Here is a 21707-nt window from a genome sequence, read left to right as displayed (position 1 = left end):
TTCAACAATCTCATAAATAAAAGAACATATTTATTAATATGACATAATCAATACACAAACTTGTCAAAAGTCCTGAACATAGACACCTTAAAAAATACAAAATATACATTTATGTATCTTGTGAACAACTATATCATAGTTCATCATCACCCATCTCCACCCTACAAATCAACTGTCAGAGGCTTCAACTTATAGCATGTGAATGGTGATGTTATCGAAACGCCTAGCATCGATGTTGCAGGTTGTACCAGAGGTCTGGTAACATACAGTAGGACGTCCATGCTTGACTGAGTCCATTTGTGTTGTGAACAAAACAGTAGACTTATAGATAACATGTACATTGATCAAGACAGAGCATTCACTGAATCTTATTCATGCAGCATAGTCCATATGTTTGTCATGAGATAAAACAGCCAATTTAATCCTAAATGTGTCTTTGTCTCAACACCATCTTCAGTAGTTTCACTCCGACTTTTGTGTCCATCCAGAAAGTGATCATGAGTACTGCCGTAAAAAAAAACAAATGTCGTTATTTAAATCCGTCCCTCCTTCTATCTGTCATTGTTGATCTTGTTTTCACTTTTGTGCTTCTTTACTTGTACCTCTTCACATACACCCCCACTATAAATGTGGAACTTAAAGAGCATTTGCAGCTATGGAAAACTAAAAACAGGCACATATATAAAAGAGAGCAGAGATTAAACCGGTCGTAGCCAGGACATTAAATACACTGAGATCATGAGCCTGTTCATTTAGTTATTGTTGCTTAAAAGCAGTCACATTTCACAGAATAATGAAAGAAACAATGACCCCAGTGACCTCTATGGTGTCTACAGACCTGAGGTCAAACCCCAGATGCCATGGTTTGATAAGACTACAAGTAGACAAGAATAAAGGCTGGATTACCAACAGACCTCAGAACTTCAGGGTTCTCAAAAGCCCCAGGTTCACTGTGTCGATCAGTTTGTAATCATTAGATTGACTGCAAATTTGTTTAGAATAGGGGTGGGTGATATGGATAAAATTCTCTATCCACTTGTTTCTTTTAGAGGAAAATATTTTAATAATGGAGTAAAAATTGTCATTTTATGTGACTTGATTCCCACATAAATAAAAACATAAAAGAAAAAATAAACAGTTCCTATATAACAGTGTATATTATCTTATATAACAATATTTTATACATCAGGATATAACACATTTTCTGGAAAATAAATTGAGAAACTGATCGGGGTCTCGCAGCTCATTTTTGCCCTGGGACCTCCAAAAGTTAATCCAGCACTGATGTGTGACTTTCATAGTTCCATATTTTTTTAAAGACAGTTTTTATGACATAATAAAAGCATGGTCTTTAGTTCTGAGTAATGTATTACCAGTAAATGCCATCATCCCAGTTGTATACAGTAGCAATATTAAAATCATGTCCATCTAAGATAATGACAGCACCATGCAGAAGGCTGGTCTGATTGAATTAGACCATCAGTGAAACAGACGTCTGCTGCTGATGCTGCACATTAACTGTGGGAACAGAAATCCCCGAACACAGTAGATTAATGTGGACACTTGAAGATGATCAGGAAAAAAAATCCGAATCTCTGGAATATGCTGGTCAGCACATCAAATACGAAATATGGGGTAATTGTAAGAAATGCGCAGAAGAAAGCTACTATTCATTTTTTTATACTTTGAAATGAACAGTATCCTGAGCGCCTGTCTGTCAAGGTGTCGTGAGCTGAAACAGAAAGACAGGCTGAGGAGAAAGGCAACTGAATGATATGAAGCACCTTTCAGAAGACTCTGGTATGTTAGCCAGTCACTTGCTAAGATCACTGCACAGCCAGCTGGACGGGTTCAAAATAGCACGCTGGCACATTCTTCAATTAGATAAATGTGTATACAGTGTATATTGAAATGTAGATTTAGTGTGTAAACACATGACAGATCCAATTCAATCCTTAATCGTTCATTCCTAATTTTGTTACTGCAGATCGGGCCTCAGCTTAGCAGAAGTGGGGAATAACAAAGAACATTTGTTGCAAAACACTAAATAAAAAAAAACAAATACAAAGAACTTGCTGGCTACCACAGTGAAGATTAAAATGTGGCTCAAAGGCTGAACGACAGAACGGTTTAGAAAGAAAGCTTAGAGAAGCAATTTGTCACATTTTTTCAGAGGTAGTGTTACAATATATTGTGTTGATGTCAAGCAATGACGACCTTGTTACATCTGGAGCCCCAGTGTGTTCAATATTAAATACATTAAAGACATCATGCAATAAAAAATCATATCAATACACTGTTTGTTTCAGCGTCACTTTCTTAATGAATGTGGCGTTGTCACCAGAGGGTGGTGACTGACATAAAGAAAGTGTCATTAAGAAAAATAAAATGACTTTTTTTAATACTGAACACTTTGGGGCCATAGACTACCTGTTCTTTTTTATGTGTTTTTCCTTTTCTGATATTATGTTAAATTAAATCAAGGCTGGGCTGGTCTAATGACATGACAAAATTCAATGTGTGTCATTGGATGACGTTAAAAAGCACTTGAGCACAAAAACATCCGCTGAAAGCTTTCAGTGGATTGTTTGGGACCTGGAGCATTCCTGGAGATGAAAGCAGCCACCACAGCCATCTCAGAGATGGAGAACAGAAGTGATAGTGAGGAAGTATAAACCTCTTCAGAAAACATTCCTCATGCCTTTAAAACTAAAACACACAATGAAAATGTTTTTTTTTGGCTCTTTTCTACTCAATGGAAAATAATGCTTTGGAATTTTCCTTTTCCCTGCCCTTGAAATTACTGACAGAATATTAACTGTTTTAAGAACACAGAGCTAAAACATTTGTGTCATGAAGTCCACGCCGTGACATTTGCTTGATATCTGCTCCACCTGATTGTTGCAGTCCTGTTGGGCCAGAGTGTTAACGGGGGTTCAGCCTTCCCTGGTTTCCAGAACAGACTGACTGGTTCCCAGTGTTGCCACGACACAAACTTCCTCAGAGTTAACACATCAGAATGGAGAGTTCATCCCCAGCTTTGTTTCAAACTGCAGCTTCTGTCTCTTCTGGTAGCGAACTCGCACCCTGAAATGGACAGACGAGACATGGCACAACCTGAGAGACAGCGGGGGAACTAGACAAGCTCTCACCCTCACTCTCACTCTCACCCTCACTCACACTCACACGCTTCTTTCTGCCATCTGTTGCTCCAGAATCTCCCACAAGTCCAAGTCACTGAGTTACTGGCCCATTTACAGTACTCCTCTTTTCCATCACTATTCATCCATCTAGAACAGCTTTCTATGTCGTTTTAGTCCTGTGTCTGGTTTCATACCGTATTTCGTGTAGCTTCACCACTTCGTTGACCACCACCACCAGCAGCGGGGACAGAGAGACCAACAGCCAGGCTAGCAGGGGTATGTCGCCCAGGTTAAAGGTCAGGAGGCTGCCCTGGTCACGCCATAACTGGTAATCCACCGTGGCCTGAACAATCTGGCTGACCAGACTGGAAGAGAGAAGAGAGAGAGGGTTAATTTAACGAGACATTTAACCAGAGGGGCTCAGAAGGCACAGCTCAATAACTTCCAAGCTCCAAAGAGCTGCAGCCTGTTGCAGCAGCTTTTACATTCCATCATCTGCTGCTGCAAAATACGAGCTACCTAATGATAATCATTGAGGATTTCAGTCACGTTTCCCCATCTCCTGTGCTGATAAACTTGAAACAGTATATAGACGTGCCGAGAGGAAAATCCCAGACCTTTTGTACTGTGAAGGAGGCACACAACTATTCCCAAATCTGAGTGAGGATGAGAACAGCTACAGGGGGGAGAGTGAGACCAAAAGGGGACAGAACTGTGCTAAGGTGTGGAAAGTTCTGACACAGAACTATAAATCTAAACCTGTTAAGTTACTTACAGCAGGACTGCTATTAACCCCTTTGTGTAGAGTATAAATCCAGCTTTAGTCTGTGAGTGCAGAATCACAGTGACTGCGACACAGTGCAGCTGGAGACAGCTGGGCTTTTCTATTTTGCAACCAGTGGGAAGATGCTAAAACCTGGTTTTAGCTCCTTAGTTGAGGTGGAAATGAGAAAGAAAGTGAGACAGTTGTAGCAATCTAAGCACAGATGAACTCTAAATATGTGGAGCATACAAATGACCAATAGAGTATAACTTAAGACGGCGATTATCCAAAGGAGATGATCACTTACACCACAGGTACAGTGAGACACCACCAGGTATTGCTGAAGGGACTCTTCCTCCACACAGGCTGAGAGCGATGGACATAGCTGAGGGAGATGACCACTGACAGACAGAAGGAGGGACGGATTTCAATAACGACAATATGAGTTACTTTGACCATTGTTTATGCTACGTATGTTAGAGTGAGCTCCTACCTGTGTGTAAAGCGAGGAACCCTGCCATGACCTTCTGAGTCAGCAGCAGGCCGTTTGACAGCTCACTGAACCAGAGAGGAGCGTCGCTTGAAGAGCTGCACGGACACAGAAAACCTATTCATTAAATAGATTACTGACATCTGGATTTTCTCCACTATGTCAGGATATATGCAGGAATCCTGAAGTTAAATTCAATACCTTTTTAAGACCTTTTCAAGACTTTTTCAACATATTTTAAGACTGCCACGCCACTTTGAGCTGTAACTGATTAAATCAACCACACACCTTTAAAACATTTTTTCAGTTTTTAAAAGGAATTTAAATATATGTATAACATATTTATTGCCTATATGTCATCAGGTTGTAACGCCACCTACAAATTGAGGCATTCACCAACTTTCTCAGTTGCCTAACAGCCTGAATGGGCCAACAGTTTTCTATGTGAAGAACTGGTCAGATTTCCTGCAAAAAGCAACTGTCTTACATAAGCTATGACGTTATGACATTACAGCAAATCATGTGAAACACAGTGTAATTTTGTGTTTTAGTTGGTTTAAACTAGATAATGTGAGCTCGCCTGCAATGATATGTGTGATAACTTTCACCGTCCACTTGATCACTACAACAAAATTCAAATAGGGCAGGAGTGAATAAATAAGTAGTGTAGGCGGTGTAGCACAGGCACAACCTGGAGGAGGAACTAGTCTAAATGACGCTGTATTAGTATAATATCATAACATTAAATTAAAAGTATATTGTTAATTTAATAGTAAACTGTAAGTTTGATATTTATATGTTCATTATGTTACTATATTCAATATAATTTCATTTAATAGTATATAACTTAGCACTAGTATCATATTAATTCAAATTACAGCTGCTTCAGTTTGGGGTTGTTTTTTATTTATCTGTTCACAAAAAGTGACACTGACAAGAGCATCGGTTTTATGAAAAGTAGAATTTGTTTCAATAAAAAGCAGCGATTTAGCTAAATAGCCAGCTAACGTTAGCCAAACCCACACGCTCCTTGGATTTTCCTTTGTCTTCTGTATTACTGATTCCGCTGCTGGCGGCGCATCTCGCTCTTGTTTTCTTGTGGCCACAGAGAGACCGGGTTAATCCCGTTACTCCTGATCTCCACTCCGACTATGTTTTGGACGATCAGCAGTCCGGCAGGGTGGGAGATTACGGTCGGTTGCACTCGTGAATCATTTTCTGGTTCACACGTATCTATTTTTTGGAACGTTTCAGAGTGAAATAGGCGCTCGGTAGATCCCTGCGCCTAACGTTACAGAAAGGAATCACAGTGGCTACTCACTGACTGTCTAGTATTTTTGGCTATGCATTATAAATAAATACGTTCACCTACACTTTTAGCAAACAAACTTTTGGACAAACAGGATTTTCACATTGAAAAAAATAATAATCTTCAAAATTTACTACCTTGTTAAATGGCGACTAAGACTTTTTAATATTTTTAACTTCTTAATTTTCGCAAAATTGATTTATCACCTTTTAAGACCTTTTGAGACAGCGCAGACACCCTGTAAGTGTTCTCCACTAGATGTGACTTTAAGTGAGCTCATTCCATCATTTTCAGCATAAATGTCCTCCTTGGTGATACCTTGAAACAACAACAACAACTGGTGGCCTTGTGACTGTAAAGGCAGTGCTCCTCCTACCTGGCTGTGAGTAAATGAAGGTAGGTGACAGTGGTGTTGTCAGCTAAGGTTAAGTTGGTGCTTCTGAGGCAGACCTCCTGCAGGGTGAACCCAAAGGCCAACAGGTAGGCACACGCTGTCAGGCCAAACTTCAACAGGAAACAGCCAAGAAAGTAGTTCTGGGTCTGGTCAAAAGAAAAAAATCAAAAGATGACATTTGATTTGATTTATCAGGATCCCCATTAGCTGATGCAAAAAAAAAATGATTCTCTTCCTCGGGTTCACACAGAACACAAAACAAGAGAGAAAACACATTACAGTATCAGTACACAATACAACACATTTTAAAGAAATACACAATCAATACACAGAACAACAGATCGGTACAACACTGAGTTGTTTTGAGTTTTGGAATTGTGGGGTGTGTGTGTGTGTGTACAGTAGAACTCAGTGTAAGCTGCCTATACAAACAGTCCAGGGTTTTAAATGCATTCATTTTGTTTATAAAACCTAGAAGTTATACCTTTAACCTCTCATCAACTGTCAACCAGAAGAGTTTGCCATGCATTTTGTTAACACTAGCCGAGCAGCTCTATTGTGAACCCGCTGTAGTTTCCCTAAGTTCACATCTTTGACTACATGATGAGAGCCTCCAATCTGCAGCTGACAGATACAGCTGACAATGACTCTGACTGGTCGCCGAACCAATTTTGGAGATCAGTAAAAAGTGACATGGAAAATGATGTGAAGCTACACCAAAAACAAGAGTTGTTTATCATAATAAAGATAAAAAGAATTAAAAAGACAAAGAACGTGGGTGAAAGTGTGGGCAGCAGGGATCATCTGTGCAGTTTTGTAGTAAAAAAGCTCTCATTGGCTGGATGTGGATATTGAGTCAGCTGACTAATCCAGGTATTTAAGCATGCCAGATATCTGGCTGGGGTCTGCAATGTGCAAGCGATGTGTTGGCGAGCCGTTTTGATGCGTTGTTGAGTAGTTCACACATAACGATCGCCGAGTGCCGATCGATTGCTGATTTGCTCCCGATCGCAGCACGAGCCGGGCTCGGCGAGCGGCAAATCAGGATTCAAATTGTGTATCCTGGACTACAAACAAGCTCAACTGTCCCTTGCTGTTGAGACGAAAATATCAGGGGATTGTTACAACACGGACCATTTCTGTTGTAACTCGGGAAATCACTGCTGCAGCGCGCAACTGCTCATGGATCTATTATTACACATGGTACTGCTGATAACTGTAGGCCCTGCAATGGGTTATAGCCCTATTAGCTGACTCTACCCGCAGTGGGAGGGCAGAGTCCCGGGGGGAGTGTTGGTGTTTGTTTACACCACTAGCACAAGGACTTTGGGCCACTGGGAGGAGGAGGTTTTTAGGCCCTGGGTGCAGGACCCTATGGGGAATGCTGCCAGGGGGCTGTGCTTTTATACAGCAGGACTGATGTTAACTGCCTCAAGTATAAATGCAGCTTTCTTTGAGTGCAGACTGAGCAAATAAGAGATGTACAAGAGCGTACAGCTGGATTTAGCTTCTTGAGAGCCCTACCTTCCTTGGAATTGCATCTAAGTTCTTCCCTGTGGCAACTGTCATCACTGAGCTGTCTGGTGGCTTGCCCAAAAGTGACACACTGTCAATATAACAGAAACAAACCATTAGTATGAAATTCTGTAAGGAACAGCAAAATAACACTGTAGTATTTCTTGCTATATTGCTAGTATTAGCAGCATGTGTGTACCTTAGCAGTGGGCAGCTGAAGCAGGAAAGCCAGAGGATGTCAGTGATGTTCATGGGAGGCGGAAGCTGAGCTAGACAGGCTAAGAACTGCAGACAAACACCAGGGATCATTTATCTGTTCAATTTCACATATGTCTCTATGCTGCAAATGTTCTTTTACATCCAAATCTAGCCTAGTGCAGCATAACCATCCACATGTTCCGAGGTTCTAAGGTCTCTTCTCTCACCTGGATGATGACCAGGCTCAGTTGACACTGCAGCAGGAAAAGGAAGCACTTGCGGATGCCGTAGGTTGTGTGTCGTGCCTGGAACATAACCAAAGGCATAATAATGAACAAATGTGACGTCTCTCTCTCTGACTTGATGATTGTGTGTGAGGACTTGTGTGTGTCTAACCTGCTCTATGAGCTTGACCATGCTGACGCTCTCGCCTTGGTGGAAGGTCACGGAACAGCCCAGACTGTTGAGCTGTCCAGAGAGCCTCAGAGGAGACAGGCCTTCGGCGTCTCTGTTGAATCCTCCTCTGGTGGCATAGCCGAACGTCTCCCACGAGCACTGTGAAGGGTACAGAGGGTCCAGAGCGATGCTGTGGAGGGACGAGGTTGAAAGTTAACATGCGGGCCAATCAGGATCATATTTCTCTGATATGAAGAACACGAAGCAGTTTGTTTTATTCCCAAATTACAAGAAAGCCCCCACTTATAAAACAGGGGCACTGATTCTTTAAAGAGATGTTGCTGTTGGTAACTTTTTGAATGTCATTATGAAGCGCCACGCAGTTAATTAGCCGAGTTTCCATCAACGTTTTTAAATGCGCATTTTCAAGTATCGCATTAGAAAAGGTTGATGGAAACAGCAAAATTTAATTTCGCAAAAAAGTTTTTACGCTCGCTTGAAGTGGTTTTTGCCTTTGTCAAAAAAAAGAGTAAATGTGCTAAATGGGAGATGGAAACACTTTTTCCGAATAAGTTCTGATGTAGCAAACTTGTAACTCACAACTGATCAGGTGTTTCTGCTGTCGGCGTCTTGCCCGGTTGTGCGGCGTACCTGCATACCTGTGAGAATTTCATGCACCTCGCGGCTGGTGACGCTCATTTGTGCTGAGATGAGAGGTGGATGCAAATCTTGGCAGGTAGCCTTCATCATCTGTTCTGCCGAATTATGCATTCACCTCTTAAAGGTTCTTTTCAGATCCTTTGCTCTGCACACTGATCAAACAGGGTTATTACCGCATATTTTTGCTTAATCTCAATGAATGCTACTACTACTACTACTGAGTGTAATAAAATATTAACTCTAAATGTTCATAGAAATGGCTATATACTTAGAATCATTTATCCTCATTGATGAACCCCATAAAGGATATTATAGCGTTTAAAAGCATTATTTGAAGGTGCATGCAATTCTCGGGAGGCATGCAAAACTCGCATAACACCGGAAATTCCCATAACGTGCGGAGACATGGCTGGTAGCAGTTTGCCCGCTTGAAACACATTCCTGAGGACCTTTCTCCATTTTTCTAAGATCAATGGCTATCAGGTTCATGCAACTGGTTTTGTTTCTGGTTTGAAACCCATACGTCTTGTTTATTAAAGCCATGTGTAACGTCAGCTACTGATGTAACAACGCTTGCCGTAGCCTGGTTTATTCGCATTCGTCTTTTTTAGCAACATTTCAAAAGTCTGCTTAAAATTCGCATGACAATGTGATGGAAACCTAGCTATTGTTGGGTAGGTAGAAATCTGAGACCCATCTCAAAATCTTAATAAATAAACCTAAAATATCAGCATGGCTGGATACCACTAGAGGTAGTGATATCTGTTTTCAGCTGTATTCCACAAATATATGCAACAATATTAATATTATCATGAGTTTTAACAGATAGCTTTGGTTTTGTGGTAAAACTTTAAATCATGCATTACCATGACAAATCAACACTAGTCAAACCCTCATCACAATAACATCCACTTACAAATTTAGAAAATGTTTAGGGGTGGACTATTAATGTGTGTATACCTGACATCACTCTGTAGAAAGAGGCGGCTGTTGCGGAAATTAGCGGAGCTTCCCAGACAGCATGTAACCTCCCTGTTCTCCTGCATGATCTTCATCATCTCACACATGGCTGTGAAGAAAAAATAAACTTTCTGTCAATTTTACTCTAAAGCAAACGCTGCAAAAATAGCCCCTTTTGGTTATCGTTCCTCTTCCTCATTGGAATCATCTTCATTCTTGGGTGGCAGATAAAGACAACGGGCAAAGAGGACATCTTGAAAAAGTAAGACAAAAAAAGTGTACAAAAAAAAACACATAAGGAGGGTGACTCACTGTCAGGGGTGCAGTCAGTGAAGAGCGGCACCAAAAGAGGCACATTATCAATGTTCTTCAAATGAGGACGAACCTGGTGGATACCACGAGGTAGCTTGGCCTGAGAAAGAGCAGGAACAGAAAAAAAGACGTGACAAGTTCTTTATAAGACGAATTATGAGCAATACCCACAAACAATCCACTTAAAAAGTAAACTTGCAGACAAAAAAAAGCAGGAACAAACTATACTGGACATGTACGTCCTGGATGTAAAACAGATACTGATACATTCCTCATACTGTACAGAACCTTTCTGGGCCACATCCACATGGTTGAATGTGTTAACTGTAAGCCCGTTTGGATAAAAGCATCAGCTAAATAAATGTAACTGAGCAGCAGATTCACTGGTTTAAAAAACAGGTACTGTTACCCTGTTGCAGTCCTCCAGAAAACTGGGCACATCGCTGTCTGTGGGCTGGAAACTGGCCAGGTCAGAGTGGGCTTCCTCCTCTGGCAGCAGTGGACCTTCTGCTTCATCCCGAGAATCTGAGTTACATTTAAAGAGAGGCATCTAAAGTTACACATACTCTCTACAACTCACACATTTTTAGCTTTCACGGGCTTACACTTGAGGCTAGATTTAAGAAACATGCTCCATTAGAGGTCTTATTAACACAACACAGAAGCTGGACTCTCGATAGATAGATAGATAGATAGATAGCTCGATAGATAGATAGCTCGATAGATAGATAGCTCGATAGATAGATAGATAGATAGATAGATAGATTTATTGGGGAGCATCTCCAAGATAGTATTCTATCTTACAAATACACATAATAACCATGTATTAATAAGCACTAGTTTAAAAAAAAAAGAAAAAAGGAAACCACTGATTTAGCAGTGTCCGCCTAGAACACTGTCAAACTCCCTGATATTGTACTGTACAGACATGAGCACCAACACCACTCTATTGCCAAGCAAATAGCGCTATATGTGTGTCACCTACTCGACTGACCCCTCAAAGCACTTTATAACACTGATGCCAACATTCACCGATTCACACACACATTCATACACTGATAGCAGAGGACAAAGACAATGAACCAGGAACCTTCTGATTACTAGGCGAACCACCTACTGAGCCATGTCGCTCCTGATATGCGTGTTTGTGGCTACAGCTGCTGTGGAGTTTTACTGTTTATGCATCTCTGTTTTATCTGCTTTGGTGATGTTTTAGGGTGCAACTCAAGTCTATTAATTGCATCCATGTTTCCCACACTTGCACCTTTACCAATATTTTGATTGAGAATGCATTAATGAATAACCCAGAATATGATCATGGTGTATTTTAAACATTGGAAATGATTTATTAGGCGAACTGTGTCAGGGATGTAACTTGTATCAAAGCAGATGCTCTGGAATTATCAGCCTCATGTGACTGGATGGAAAGGATGATAAATGATGTAAAAAGTGTTTCTTGCTGACAGGCAGACTCTCTCACTCTCTCTGACTTTAACAGTCTCCATAATAAATAATGAAAATAAAAATATTTCTAATTAATGTAGAAAGTGGTGTTTTTGTTGTTTAGACCAACAATGAATAGAGATGATTAACTAGTTGCGCCCCCAATGTACAAGCCTGAGTCCTGGGTTCAATTTCAAATGCTGCGCGTTGCCCCCTATCTCTATCCCTCATTTCCTCAAGATTGGGGAACCGGAACGACTTCTGGTTCAAGCGAGGATTGAGGAAATATAAGGGACGTGGGATGTACCCTTAGACTGCTGTTGATTCTATAAGAAGTCTCAGGTTATTTTATTTATGTGGCTAAATAATATGTGAGTTTGTACAAACACAGCTTTGGTACCTTGGTTAAGGTCTTCATGCAGGGAGCCGTGACCAGGGCTGGATGGAGCTCCATCACAGGGACTGTCCCCATTTGGAGTTAAAGAGATGTGACAGTTCCAGCCTGTCTCTAAACCCATCTTCTCTGCAAAAACCTGCACAGACACAAAACAAGCCTCATTATATTATTGTAGTAATTAATGTGCTAATAACAAAAACAAGAAGGTGCTTGTTGTGTCACAGACTGTGGGACTAGAAAAAACTGCATGCTGCGAAATACACATTTATTGCAGCGAGTAAGTGAAGAAACACTGTGCTGCCAGCGGAGACAGAGAGAGAACAGATTACAGGGCAGCTGTAGAGTGGGTTGCCCATTAATAGGATGATCGGCGTTCAATCCGCGGCTCCTACAGGCTGCATGTCGCAGTGTCCATCGGCGTCCATAGGTGTATGACTGTGTGTGAATGGTAGTTTCCGTTTGAGCACTTAGACTCGTGTAGTGTAAAAGTGCTTTAGTGGTCGAAAAGACTAGAAAGGCATAAAGAGAGCATTTGCACTAAGAGGCGCATTTTATGTCCCGATGACCTTGGTCATTTTGGCCAAAATAACCAACTTGATACTATAAAATGTCGATATGAGCTTGTGTGTGCTCACCTTGCTGCGGAGTTCGTCCTCCATAGAAAAGTAAACAAAACGGATACAGGCAGTGACCAGGGCATCAATGAGTCGGACCGTGTCCAGCTTCGCCTGGTACTGAGACGATACCATGCCCATGAAGATCTGCCCGCTGAGGGCCTGAACGCAGTCTTCACGCTCCACACCTTCACCTATACCCTCTGTAGACATGATGGGAAAAGATACAGGACAATCAGAACAATTACTGTTACAGGATTATTACTTTTACTATACTCTACATCCCTCTGTCACTAACTTGTACCGTCGGAGCTCCAGCTGTTTCTGCAGGAGCTATGTTTGATAGGGGTAGTGGAGGGAAGTTCCACTCCGGAGAAGAGGCAGGGCCCCGGGGCCAGCTCCACACACTTCCCATTCAGTTGGCTGGACAACGATACTTGCATGGGTTTGTACGCAAATGCTGAGCAGTAACCCGACAGGCAGGCACGCTGGTAGAAGTCCAGAACCTTCTTTCTGTAACAGGTGAAACAAAAATTGCAGAGTAACTCTAAAGTGAGAGTAAATTAAACTGTAAATCTTTGTTTGACTGAAGATTTACTGCAATGTGCAACGATCATTGTGACAGACACTGCACCTGTCTGAGCCTGAGAGGGGATAAATATCAGTTCCATCCCAGAAGTCAGTGCAGGCCTCCAGGATAAGGTCGGCCGAGCCATGTGACAGCATCTGGACGTTATCTACAACAAAAAGGTCAGAGGTCATGTCGGCCAGAGTGAATAACATTAGCATGGAAACCTTTCAGTTAGTCGGGTATTTGGACAAAGGCTTGATTAAGGAAATAAGGACAGTTTACAAAGCAAAAGGCAACAAATACATTTAAGAACATTAGACCAGTGGGGATGGAACAGGTAGACTGAAGTGTGTATGGACTCACTGGAGGAAGAGTCTCGTACGAACAGGGAAATAAGGTGGGAGATGGGAGGCTGGCGTTTGGTGAAGTAATGAAGGCGGCGGGAAGTGAACTCCTTGGTCTTCTCTCCAGATGGCAGCTGGTACAGAGCCAAGTGATTCTCCTGTTTGAACAGCTCCCTTGCACCAGGAGTGAACCCTGACACACGCACAGCAAAGACAAGAAGAAGAAGAACGTACTTTATTGTCACATACACATCCATATCGTGGAATTCATCCTCTGCATTTAACCCATCCCTTGAAGGGAGCAGTGGGAAGCCACTGTACAGCGCCGGGGGACCAACTACAGATTGAGATGCCATGCCAGGTCAAACGGCACTGAACATGTTTTTGATAGTGGGGGAAACCGCTAACCACTGCACCACCGTGCCGCTGTCTTTTTTAAGACAACAGACAAAGGTTGTCATCTAACAGATCTTGTACTGAAAAGCTATTTCCTTCACAAAAAGTTGAATTGACATTTATGACTTTTTTAAATGATGTACATCCTTCGCCAGCTACTGTCAGTCTCATGATAGGAAGCTACAATGTAGGGCTGCAGCTAACGATGACTTTAGTATTTGAAGCTTCGATAGATTATTCCAACGATTCATCGATGCGAAGTATTTTTGCTTGGAGGCGGCAGCGGCGGCCGCCCCCCCCCCGATAACAGGATCAGCTGTGCACGTTTATAGGTGATAAGTATTTATTAGTCCTTTCGTAAATTCATACTGTGTCATACAGCAAACATCAGACCAACTACTAGACAGCCACTTTACAAACACACACACATCACCCCAGTGCTATACAAGTTATATTAAAGGCTCTGATGGCCGTGCAGTTCACACAACCTGCCGTCATGACCGCAGTCTTGAAGTCGTGTGGTGTTCACACTACGCGACTGATCGGTGACAGGGACACACACACACTACAGGAGCTGACAGCAGCTGTGTCACCCGACGCTGGTCTCCAAACCACGTTTTGTCAAGAAAACACACGTGAAATGTGAAACGGGAAATGAGCGATCCTGCACACAAAACAGCTGTTGTTTGTTATTATAAAGATGGTGATTATAAAGACAAAGACTCTGGTTGAATGGATGGATTAGCACACGCAGGTAGCAGAGATTGTCTGAGCTACAGAGAGAGGGAGAGGAGTTAAAAGGTGCACTCATGACTTTGAGGTTACAACTCACGGCCCCAAAAAGGAGAACAACAAATGCACGTGTGCACATTTTCAGCTGAGGTCTGCAGCTTACTTTGGCTTCAACTCAACAATAAATCAAGATTTTAGTTAAATGCTAAAGTTGCTGTTACATTGTTTGTGGTCTGCTGGCAGAACACCGGCTGCCGTCGTGCTGTTACCGAGGCGACAAAAGTTTCGTTTTACGGTGGACGGACTGTGACACAGACAGAGTAGTTGTTTTCTTTAGCATGAAATAATAACATACTTTGGACACTTTCTTCTTTGTCCCTCGCTGTTTTCTCTTTCTTCCACCACTTTGCAAACGGCTACATTATAATCCTGACGTGTTCACAGCGTAAGCGCGATGTGCGACAGAATAAATGTCCCTGCGAAACACCGTGCTGTAAAGTTACATGGATTAAACGAAGCATCGATGCAAAGAATTTGTGTCGAAGCATTTTATTAATCGATTTTATCGATTTAATCAATAAATCGTTTCAGCCCTACTACAATGTGTACATCAACCTAGGGAGCACTGTTTGATTGAAGTCACAATAAATTACAATTGCTCTTCCTTTTCCGCAAACAAAAATACTGTCATGTCCAGGTGCAAAGACATGTCCATGTCTGTGGATCCCTCTCTTTTGGGTTTCAGATTTATAAAGCAGATATGTATGCTGTAGCAGAAAACAAATTTAAAATTCTTACTTCCTGACAGTCAAATCAGGTTTTCCCTTTGAAGAAAACATCATGGCTGAAATCACAGTGCCAGACCATCCAAATAAGATCCGTCTGATTGTTTTTATATGACCCAAACTAAACAAAAACCCAAGCTCAGGGGCAAACCAGGCCATGGTATAAAAAGGTTGCTCTAAACAAACTATGTATTAAAGCAGCTCTAAAAAAAAAAAAAATAAAAAAAAATAAAAAAAGAATACACCGTCCACGCTCACCTATGAGCCTGGAGAGCTCGCACAGCCCCCAGGGCACGTGGACAGGTAGCACGGTGCCGTGGCTCTCCTGCAGAGCCAAGTTGGAGAGGTGGTCGGAGAAGCGGCAGAGCTGCTGGGTGACGCTGGCGTTGCAGAGGTTCAGCATGATGTTGAGGCCCAGAGGCTTGAGGGAGGGCAGGTGGCACTGCCAGGAGAGGTCGTCGAACTGGATGCTGGTTGGGTTCTGCTGGTCCTGCGACAGGCTCAGCATCTCAAGGTGGTAGTCACACACAAAGTCCTCGGCTTCCATCTCCAAGCAGCCCATCGCAAAGTCCTGAATACACAGGGGACAAAAACAAAAGAAAAACAGCATCACACCACAACATAAATCGTTAAGGCAAATGAAACATTACGTACACTTGAGAAGCTTCAGATCCAGTTTTTACCTGGCCCTGGTCGTCCTCCCCTCCCTCAGTGTCATGGCTGAAGCTTACATTGGATCCAGAGTGATGTTTGATTCGAGTGTGTGCAGGCTGGCAGGAGCGCTGGAGCCGGGGATTGTCAGACGAGCGAGGAGTGTCGTGTGACGTCTCACTAGGCTCTGGACCTTCTCCCAGCTGGGTGGAGGACTCTGCTGGTAGGACGAGCAGAGCCTCCGCCTCCTGGGCCTGTACAGCGGTCACAACTAGTCAGGAGTGGATACAAAACTGTGCATCATCAGGTGATGAATTCCTAAATTTAATTTGACTCCAGTCAGTTTCTGTTAAAAATAACAGTCCTCATACCTCACCACTCCCTGCATTTTAGTTATAAACTAAATTAACAATCTCTACAGCCAGGCTGCTAGTCAGGCTAAAACACACACACCTCATCCCTGTCCTCATCTGTCTCCATGTGGCAGTAGGAGTTGACAGACAGGTCGTCTCTAAGATCATCCTGGCTGTTGTGAGGGGGCTCCACCTGTCCACTGAAGAACAGCACGGTCTCTGGACTGGGGTTAGGCCACGACAGGATACCCTGCTTGTCCACACAACACAGCACCTGCACACAAACAAAACATTTACTCACTCGCATGCATGCGCCTTCAGCTACTTAAGTAATACAACAAAAGAGCGACTGGTGGATTTGTTTTCAGTGCAGCTGACAAATATTTTTTGTAGTCAGTCAATTCCATACCATAAGCACCAAAAAGAAAATTTACATTTCTATTTGCACTATTGTGTTGGGCTGGCAGAAATATCAGAGACAGATATTTCACAACTAACTGCATTTCTATAAGCCACTTGGGGTAAATAAGAAAATAAATTTGTTTCCTTTCTCATTTGGGTGAAATGACCTTTAAAGAGGAGCAACGTTAACGCTCTGAATAGGGACCGTCAGAATTAGGGACTGTGAGGCAATCTGTCCCGTCTTTCTGTGACGCTAAAGTTAGCTGGAATCTAAGTGTAGAGCTGTCAACAGAACAACTGTGGGTCATCAGTCAGACATCAAAACCTTTACTTTTCTTTCTGTAGAAATCCAGTTACAGTCAGTTAATTACAAGTTAAAGTTTCTCTAAATACCTGACTCAGATTATGTTCATGTGAAAAAAACCTCCTTTTGGGATTATACCCAGTACAAGCTTAAATTGTTTAATGTCCTATGTTGACCATCAATGTAGCTCTGAGTTAAATTTACAGAAAATAATCACAATTGAAATTGCAATTAGATCCTTCCCCAAATCATTTAGCCCTATATTACTCACAGTGACAGATCCCAGAGTATGTAAAAGGCTTGAAGTGTAACAGAGTGTCTGAGACTCTCCCTTCAGGACGTCAACCAGGTGCCTCCACACACAACGCAGCATCTCCTGCAAACATGAACATACACACAAACACACATGCACACGTAAAATGAAGTTAAGACAAGTGCTTTGTACTACATACTAGAGGACGGGAATGTGTGTCAATTCATATAAATCACGTATATGAGTAATATATTTGATGTCAGCAATTAAAACAGACAACTTTAAAAACTAGCTTTCACTAACAAGGAAGAACCAAGCTGAGTTAACAGCTCAGCCTAAAAGTCCCAAACCAGCTAGAAAACAAAGACCTAAGTCCTAATCAGCTCTGTGTGGTTGAGCTACACAGAAGGAAATAAAGACAGAGCTTCTAAACTACAGTGCTAGTGGCACAAGGTGAGGAGGTGAAGCCTAGTAGTGCAAGCTGCAGCATTTTCTGAGTGGTCCAAAACACAATAATGCAGATTTTCATTCTTTTGGATGGAATCCATGGTTCAGCAAGGGACAAAACAAAAACAAATCACAACTTGCCTTTCCTTGCCTCCTCTCTTTATCAGGCAGCATCCAAAGTGAACTTTCTGGCCGAGGGCTGGTAAACTAATGGAACATGGACATTAGGGGTGCAACATGAAGCTAGTAGTATCGGAGTCCAATAACTCCTGTTTGCACAGTAAACATGGCTATAGAGACAGCAATCACCTTGATTACTTTGACAAGGAAAAATGCCCGAATCTGACTATTATGAGACTAGATCTGTAGTTAGATTTACCTGCAATTAACTCATATCACACTCTAAATTGCTCAATCAAGGATATGTAAGAATACATCTTTTTAGAACAGCCAATAAATGACAATTAAAAAAGACGAAAGACCAGTATTGGTCTTAGACGTCCCGTATCAGTCGGGCTACACTGGCAAATTTTGTCAGTAGGGGAAGAAAACATTATTACTGCACATATATTAGCACATCTGTTAATACACAAAAAAGTATTTATATTCAATTACATCCCTAATGTACACACATGAGATAAAGAAGACCAGATTAAATCATTAATGTAAATCACACAGCAATTTCACACAGTTCCACAGCTCAACCAGTCAAGTTTTCATTAATTCATTTGAAATGACTGGAAATTATCTTCAAATAATTAAGTTAAACTAACCATCCAGACAGAGGGGGAAATGCTCTCTACAACCATGAGTAGTATCACAACAGTCACAAATAAGGAGCATCAGTTACAGTCTAGCAGGAACAAATAGGTAATGATAAATACTAGCATCTTAAATGGTCAGCGTTGATCTGCCAGTTGATCTGCGATGTAATTGATGGGTCAAAGGTTTTAATCAGCATTTGATTATGGGACCTAGTCAGAAATATTTTCACTGTGTTTCTAACTGAGATAAAGAAAGGACACAAGGAGAGGAAACCCTTGAGAATTACCAGCACAGGGCCATGTAGGGGCAGTCATGCAGTGTAGCAGACAAGCAGAGGTGGAAGGTCAGGCACAGACTCAAGTGAAAGGCCCAATCCCAATGTCCCCCCCTCACAGACTCACAGACTTTGAGGCGCGTTCCCGGGAAGTCCGTGAGGGCTGTCCCACTGTCAAATCGTCAAGTGCGCGAGGGCTCTCTCGCGGACATTTTAAGCCCTTTATAGACCCTTTTTGTAAGTCCGCATTTCTGCAGACTTTGGCTGAGGGAATTGCTCACAGTTCATAGCGGTATGACGTAAAACACCAGGTTGCCCATAGACTGTATGGGGTTACCAGGGGAAGCCCGGAAGCGAGAGAAATATCACGGCAAATTAAACGGCGTATTAAGAGAAGAAGAAAACCGTAAACAAACAAGCATTAACACCAACGCAGATGTCAAAATGGTTCAAAGTTTTCTTAACTTAAGATGCTGCATAGAACACATTAAGTAAGAGGAATGCAATCACCTTATTACATACTTAGTTTATTCAACTATTTATGTTAGTTTTTGCTTGATGATGCTATTTGACCAACAATAGTGTATTGATTAATTACAAATATATATTGACATTTAGGCTACCTCTCCTCCACTCTGTAGGACAAGAGCCTGCAGGACTTAAAATTAAGGCAAAAACATAAAATAAAAAGTGTGCAACGTGTTTCAGTGTCGTCAAGGTAACGTGATAAAGTGGCAAAGGGCTGTCCCATTCCTGTTTACAGCATTTTGAGCCCTCACAGCCTCTTGCACTCAATCACTTTCCAAGAGAAGTCAGTAAAGTCTGTGAGGGTTCAGGGCTTAGGGCTTAGGGGGGACATTGGGATTGGGCCAAAGTCTCTCTCAGGACCACCTCTTCCCTATAGTCAACACTAGCAATGTATTCATCTGGGGCAAAGCCAAAGCCAAAACACTTATGGTTTGAGAAAGACAGATCGGTGGTGTAATACTGATGACTGCAGACTTGCTTTGTTTTCCTTTGAGTACTACAGCCCAGCGACAATTTAGGACAATGACTGGGTTTGCGCAGGAACTATGAGAGGTCGTGGGAACAGATGCTGTGTCCATGAGAAAATGATCTTAAAGAGACAGGACTGACTGTTGAGATAACATTTCAAAGATGTCTAGAGGTATAAACATCCGGAGGTGCTTGGTCAATACGTGTTGAATAATAATCCACAGATGAAGAGTGACCAAAACAAAAGAGTCAAAGATTAATTAAAAAAAAAAAAAAAATAGAAAGCATATTAAAGCTAAAGAAATAGGACAAATGAACACATGGAGAATCATAGAGGTGGATGTCCATTAAGATTTCCATGGTGAAGAAATCAAAGAGGTAATGGGGGGGGGGGGGGGGGTTAAGCAAGAGCTGTCTAAGTGGGTTCCACGAAGGGAGTTGCAAAGTGCGAGGACAGCGAGCAAGTCAAGACAGGCGGGTTCAGGTGGAGCTGGTAGCCAAGAGTGGAGGAGGGGAGGTGGGGGAGCGAGACAGCGAGAGGTGATACCTGGGAGGAAACCACTTCGGTGTAGCTGCTTAGCGTGTCCTCAGAGAACTTAGCAAGCTGGGGCAAGAGAAGAGTCTAGTTAAAACACAGAGAGAGGCCCTCACTGCATCTCCTCTGTGTCTATGTGTGTGCATGTGAGTGTGTGTGTTAGGGTTAGACTGATTTTGGCTTTTTAACATCACCATCAATATTTCTGAATTAAAGCTATCCAGCAGGGAAAAACCTATGAAACAGCATATAGTGCAGTCAGTAAACATCTAGACAACAACAAAAAATAATTTGTTTCTGTACTCAAGCCCAAAGAATTTGAATGACAGGAAGATTAGCACATAAACACTGGAATGTTATTGGACATCTGTGGCCAAGACTGATTGCCTTGGTGAGTCAAGACAGCACTCACATTTACTAAACTGTGTAGGAACTGTAGCCCATTTCATATAGCCCCTGATTTGGGGGGGATCAAAAGTGATTGGACAAATTAAAGTAAACATCAAATTTAAATAAGGCACCCTCATCATTTTAATCATCATGAGGAGTATTGCTCAGCCAGTGAAAACACAAACATGGAACATATAATTCCTTCTGAGGATTCGGAGGAGCTTTCTCAAGTCTGAGAAAATGACCCAGATGATGTCATCAGGGTTTTCTCAGTTTGGACTACAAATGTGAGTGTGGGCTCAATATGGTTTATATTAGGGGGGGGGGGGGCAATTCTTAAGATGCATTGCGATGCGGACGATTCCGAATCCAGTGTGGCGCACCACAGCTGCTGAATGAGCGCCCTACTAAAATATCACATGATCATTAATACCACTACACTCAACACTTGGCTGGCTCCCTGTGTATCCTGTGTCGGCGTAGTGAGTGTGTGGGTGAGCGAATGTGATAGAGCGGGCTGCAGAAAGTGACAGTGAAAGTTAGCAGAGGAACAGTAAGTTGTCAGACTTAGACTATACTGGTGTACAATTCTGGCTGTTAAAGAAAGGACGGTGGTTAGGAGGTTAGTAAAATAAATTAGGGATGCAAACTTTTAAGCTAATGAGGAGATGTTTCTTTTGGATTTTAACGTGCAAATGAAATGCTTGGTAATTGTTCAGAAATACTAGGGAAAAAAAGATGAATCAAGATGCACCGCATTGTTTTATAATCACATCATGAGGTGCCTAGAGATTCCCACCCCTAGTTTATATATATATATGTATATCAGTCCTGTTGTCCACTGCATGGAATCAAACCCAGATATCAGTCTAACCCTACAGTGTGTGTGTGTGTGTGTGTGTGTGTGTGTGTGTG

The 21707-nt window shown here is 42.1% G+C and overlaps 1 protein-coding gene across 1 annotated transcript in view; it reads right to left on the bottom strand.

The window, feature by feature from the left end:
• Positions 1-13: 13 nt before the first annotated feature.
• The window catches only part of tmem94 (transmembrane protein 94), a 339697-nt gene continuing 318003 nt past the window's right edge, over positions 14-21707 (bottom strand). The window contains exons 6-27 of the mRNA XM_046069699.1: positions 17974-18039; positions 17404-17508; positions 16527-16700; positions 16106-16327; positions 15681-15993; positions 13529-13702; positions 13229-13331; positions 12899-13107; positions 12616-12797; positions 11984-12116; positions 10550-10665; positions 10141-10240; positions 9829-9937; positions 8209-8398; positions 8040-8117; positions 7814-7899; positions 7624-7705; positions 6082-6245; positions 4400-4494; positions 4214-4307; positions 3338-3508; positions 14-3087 (exon numbers count right to left, since the gene is read on the bottom strand). Coding sequence (XP_045925655.1) covers positions 3015-3087; positions 3338-3508; positions 4214-4307; positions 4400-4494; positions 6082-6245; positions 7624-7705; positions 7814-7899; positions 8040-8117; positions 8209-8398; positions 9829-9937; positions 10141-10240; positions 10550-10665; positions 11984-12116; positions 12616-12797; positions 12899-13107; positions 13229-13331; positions 13529-13702; positions 15681-15993; positions 16106-16327; positions 16527-16700; positions 17404-17508; positions 17974-18039 — 3039 coding nt within the window. The 3' untranslated portion in view covers positions 14-3014. The remainder of the gene's footprint in view (positions 3088-3337; positions 3509-4213; positions 4308-4399; positions 4495-6081; positions 6246-7623; positions 7706-7813; positions 7900-8039; positions 8118-8208; positions 8399-9828; positions 9938-10140; positions 10241-10549; positions 10666-11983; positions 12117-12615; positions 12798-12898; positions 13108-13228; positions 13332-13528; positions 13703-15680; positions 15994-16105; positions 16328-16526; positions 16701-17403; positions 17509-17973; positions 18040-21707) is intronic.

Source organism: Micropterus dolomieu, linkage group LG14 (genome assembly GCF_021292245.1).
Source record: "Micropterus dolomieu isolate WLL.071019.BEF.003 ecotype Adirondacks linkage group LG14, ASM2129224v1, whole genome shotgun sequence".
Taxonomy (NCBI): Eukaryota; Metazoa; Chordata; class Actinopteri; order Centrarchiformes; family Centrarchidae; genus Micropterus; species Micropterus dolomieu.
Note: the sequence above shows the minus strand (reverse complement) of the source record. Positions and strands in the feature narration are given on the sequence as shown.